The following is a 4,824-nucleotide window of genomic DNA, read 5'->3' as shown; positions in this document are numbered from 1 at the left end:
ACATTTTTTAAAACCTTTTATTAGTTTTGGCCTTTTCACTTTATGAAAGATATGTAAAAGTTGTTTTGTTTGTCTATATACTTTCCGAACATGAAAAAAACCTGATCCCTAACCTCCAAGGTTGATCTTCCTAGTAATGAGAGACAAATAAGCACAAAACAAGGTGTAACGTGGAACAGTAGAAGATACACAAGGTATTTTGTATAGTGGAGGATAAACAGGTAAGGTAGAGTATTTGTTCTTTCAGAGGATATTGGGCATATCTGCATAGGGGATAGGGCTTCTAAGCTAAATTTATATGGAAAAGCATACACAGGTTATATAGGGAGATCTTCTGCTACAGTTTTGTGCTATGTTGAATGACTATCCCCATTACACGAGGTAAGCCTAGAGACCCTTACTTACTCTGTGTTTGGTACCAACCTTAGCACTTAAAACTGTAGGTAGGCTATTCAATCACGCTTGGGTTATTTGTTCTTCTAGAATAACAATAATATTTGTCACCCTAGTAGAGCCTTATAACAAATAATGAATTCATGCTGATTAAATATATTTATGGTTTCAGTTAAAAGATATTACATTGTTTAAAGTAGGATTGTTGCTATTTTTATAAATACTGTGATGATGATGTTAGTGGTTGCTGTTATTCCACTTCCCGGATAAGGAAAATAAACATAATATGTGGGGTGTGGTAACTCTTGGGTTCCAAAGCAATGACCCTTCATGACCAATCTTTCATGCCTTCCATATCAGGTCTGCAAAAAGAATTTCCCATATATGTCTTAGGACAGAAATCCTAAATCCTTTTATTCTGTTCAGGAAAACACTGTTTATAGTTATACTACCTGTCATTTTTCTCTCTTCAACTAGGGGAGTTCATCAAAGCTTTGTATGAGTCAGATGAGAACTGTGAAGTAGATCCCAGCAAATGTTCAACTAGCGAACTGATAGACCATCAGAGTAACCTGAAAATGTGCTGTGAGCTGGCTTTCTGCAAGATCATCAACTCTTACTGGTGAGCTGGTGTCTGTGCATCATCCCTTGCTTATGGAATGTACATTTTTCCTTGTAAAAGTCATCACAATGTTAACTGTTATTTCCCAACCAAAGGAAGGTCTTATGGGAAAAATTGAAAGTTATCCTAATACAGTCCTGTCTAAAATCTAAAACACCAAGGTAAGCAGAAGTATTTCTATACTGGCAATCTAACCTTTGCCCAGAATATTAGTATTATACTCTCTAATACCAAAAGTATTTTTCTGGCTTTCTAAAATATTTACTAGTGTTGAACAGATGTGTTCATGAATTTTTTTAAATATATTTTTTTCATTATACATGTTTTTGGGGTACAGCTTGTTGTTTCAATACATGCATATATTGTATAATGATCTAATCAGAATAGTTGGCAACCTGTCACCTAAACAATTACCATTTCTTTGTGGTTATATCATTGAAGGTCTTCTTTTCTATCTTGAGATAAACAGTACAATATTACTAGCTATTGTCACCCTAGAGCACCAGAACTCATTCTTCCTAACTAACTGTAACCTTGTGCAGTTCTACCAACCTTTCCCCACCCCACCCCCTCATTTTCCCTGCCTCTGGTAACCACTATTCTGCACTCTATTTCTCTCTCTTTTTTCTCTCTTTTTAATATATTTTTATTAATTGACCCATGATAATTGTATATATTTATGGAGTACAATAGGATATTTGGGTACATTTACACTGTGTGCAATGATCATACCAGGGTGCTTAATATATTCATTACCTCAAACATTTGTCACTTCTTTGTGTTAGGAACATTCAGCATCATCTCAGCTAGCTATTCAAAGATACACAGTACTTTCTTGTTAACTGTAGTCTCCCTGTATTACTAGAGAACACTAGATCCCATTCTTCCTATTTTTCTACTATTTTGTATCCACTGACCACCCTCTCCCTATCCTCTCTCCCTCATCCCCCCTCCATCTCTAGTAACCACTAGATCAACTTTTTTAGCTTCCACATATGAGTGAGAACATGTGGTATTTCTGTGTGTCTGGCTTACTCCACTTATAACTTTCTCCAAGCTCATCCATGTTACTGCAAGTGGCAGAATTTCTTTCTTTTTTATGGCTGACTAGTATTGCATTGTGTATATATACCACATTTTCTTTATCTTATTGTGAATAGAGCCGTGATAAACATGGGAGTTCAAATATCCCTTCAAGATGTTGATTTCCATTCCTTTGGATATAGAATTCCAGTACTGGGATTGCTGGATTGCGTGGTAGTTCTGTATGTACTTGTTTGGAAAATCTCCATACTGTTTTCCATAATAGCTGTACTAATTTACATTACCACCAACAATGTTTAAGAGTTCCCCTTTATCCTCATCCTCACCAGCATTTTTTATTCTCTGTCTTTTTGATAGTAGTCATTCTAACTGGGGTGAGATGATATCTCATTGTGGTTTTGATTTGCATTTCTCTGATGATTAGTGATATTGAATATTTTTTCATGGCCATCTATCTGTATGTCTTTTTTTCCAAAAATTTCTATTCAATTTCTTTGCTCTCTTTTTAATCAGATTTTTTTTTTAACTATTTAGCTGTTTCAGTTCTTTGTATATTCTGGATATTAATCCCTTATAGGATGCATAACTTGCCAATATTATGTCCCATTCTGCAGGTTGCCTTTTCACTGTTTTGATTGTTTCCTTTGCTGTGCAGAAGCTTTTTAGTTTGATATAATCCCATTTGTTAATTTTTGCTTCTGTTCCCTGTGCTTCTGAAGTACTTTTCCTAAAATCTTTGCCCAGACTTATGTCCTGAAGTGTTTCCCCTATGTTTTCTTCTGGAACTTTTACTGTTTCATGTCTTACGTTTAAGTCTTCAATCCATTTTGAGTTGACTTTGGTATATGGTAATACTTAGGGGCCTAGTTTCATTCTTCCACATATGGATGTCCAATTTTCCCAGCACTGTTTATTGAAGAGACTGTCCTTTCCCCAACATGTGTTCTTTGTCAAAAATCAGTTGACTGTAGGTACAAGGGTTTATTTCTGAATTCTCTGTTATGTTCCATTGGTCTGTGTGTCTGTTTTTGTATCAGTACCATGCTGTTTTGATTACTATAGTTTTGTAGTACATTTTGAAGTCAGGGAGTGTGATACCCCCCACTTTGTTCTTTTTGCTCAGGATTGCTTTGGCTATTTGGGGTTTCTTGTTGTTCTGTACAAATTTTTTAATTCTATTTTCTATTTCTGTGAAGTATGTCATTGGTAGTTTGATGGGGATTATGCTGAATCTGTAGATGACTTTGGGTAGTATGGTCATTTTTTTTTTTTTTTGTCTATTTTGTGACTGGTAAGGGGATCTCAACCCTTGGCTCGGTGTCACCCGCACCGCGCTCAGCCAGTGAGCGTACTGGCCATCCTTATATAGGATCCAAACCCGCGGCGGGAGTGCTGCTGCGCTCCCAAGCGCTGCACTCTCCTGAGTGCGCCACGGGGCCGGCCCAGTATAGTCATTTTGAAAATATTGATTCTTCCAATCCAGGAGCGTGGGATGTCTTTCCATATTTGTGTGTCTTTAATTTCTTTAATCAGTGTTTTATAGTTTTTATTGTAGAGATCTTTCACCTCCTTGGTTAAATTTATTCTTAGGTATTTTTTATTGTTATTAGTGCTGTTGTAAATGGGATAGATTTCTTGATTTTTCTGCAGGTTCATTAATGTATATAAATGCTACTGATTTTTATATGATTTTGCTTCCTACAACTTTATTGAATTTGTCTAGGAGTTTGTTTTTTTTTTTTTTTTGTCTTTTTTCGTGACCAGCAACGGATCGCAACCCTCAATGTTGCGCCCGTACCGGACCGGGACCGGCTACGGGATCGCAACCCTTGGTGTTGCCCCCGCGCCCCCGCTCCTCGCTCAGCCAGTGAGCGGCCGGTCTGTATGTGGGATCCAAACCCTCGGTGGGAGCGCCGCCGCGCTTCCCAAGCGGCACACTGTAGCAGTGCGCCACCGGGCCGGCCCGAATTTGTCTAGGAGTTTTTTGATAGAGTCTTTATGTTTCTCTTAATATAAAATAATGGCATCTGCAAACAGGGACAATTTGACTTCCTCCTTTCCAATTTGGATATCCTAAATTTCTTTCTCTTGACTAATTGCTCTGACTAGGACTTGCAGTACTGTTGAATAGAAGTGATGAGAATGGACATCCTTGTCTTGTTCTAGTTGTTAGGGGGAAAGCTTTCAGCTTTTCCCTGTTCAATATGTTAGCCATGGGTTTGTCATATATAGTCTTTATTTTATTAAGATACTTTCCTTCTATACCTAATTTGTTGAGAGTCTTTATCATGAAGGGATATTGAACCTTATCAAGTACTTTTTCTGCATCTATCAAGACAAGCATATAGTTTTTTTCTTTCATTCTGTTCATGTGATTTATTACATTTATTGATATGCATATGTTGAACTATCCTTGCATCCCAGGGATAAATCCCACTTGATCATGGTGTATAATCTTTTTGATGGGTTGTTGAATTCAGCTTGCTAGTATTTTATTGAGGATTTTTGCATCTGTGTTCATTAGGGATATTCGCCTATAGTTTTCTTTTTTTCTTGTGTCCTTGCCTGATTATGAGTTTGGAGGAATTCTGTACACTTCATGTTCATGAATTTTGGTGATAGCTCTAACCCTATCAATTGGTGAGATTTTGAAAGATTTTTGATGAGCATTCTTTTTTTTTTTTTGTCTTTTTCCGTGTCCGGGAACGGATCGCAACCCTCAGTGTTGCCCCTGTACCGGACCGGGGACCGGCAACGGGATCGCA

At 37.3% G+C, this 4,824-nt stretch overlaps 1 protein-coding gene across 1 annotated transcript in view; it reads left to right on the top strand.

Annotated features, from left to right (window-relative positions):
* Window positions 1-4,824, top strand: part of RASAL2 (RAS protein activator like 2) — a 105,727-nt gene that overhangs the window by 79,063 nt on the left and 21,840 nt on the right. Inside the window, exon 9 of the mRNA XM_008571818.1 lies at window positions 871-1,015. Within this exon, the coding sequence (XP_008570040.1) occupies window positions 871-1,015 (145 nt within the window). The remainder of the gene's footprint in view (window positions 1-870; window positions 1,016-4,824) is intronic.

Source organism: Galeopterus variegatus, unplaced genomic scaffold (assembly GCF_000696425.1).
Source record: "Galeopterus variegatus unplaced genomic scaffold, G_variegatus-3.0.2 Scaffold724, whole genome shotgun sequence".
Classification (NCBI taxonomy): Eukaryota; Metazoa; Chordata; class Mammalia; order Dermoptera; family Cynocephalidae; genus Galeopterus; species Galeopterus variegatus.
Note: the sequence above shows the minus strand (reverse complement) of the source record. Positions and strands in the feature narration are given on the sequence as shown.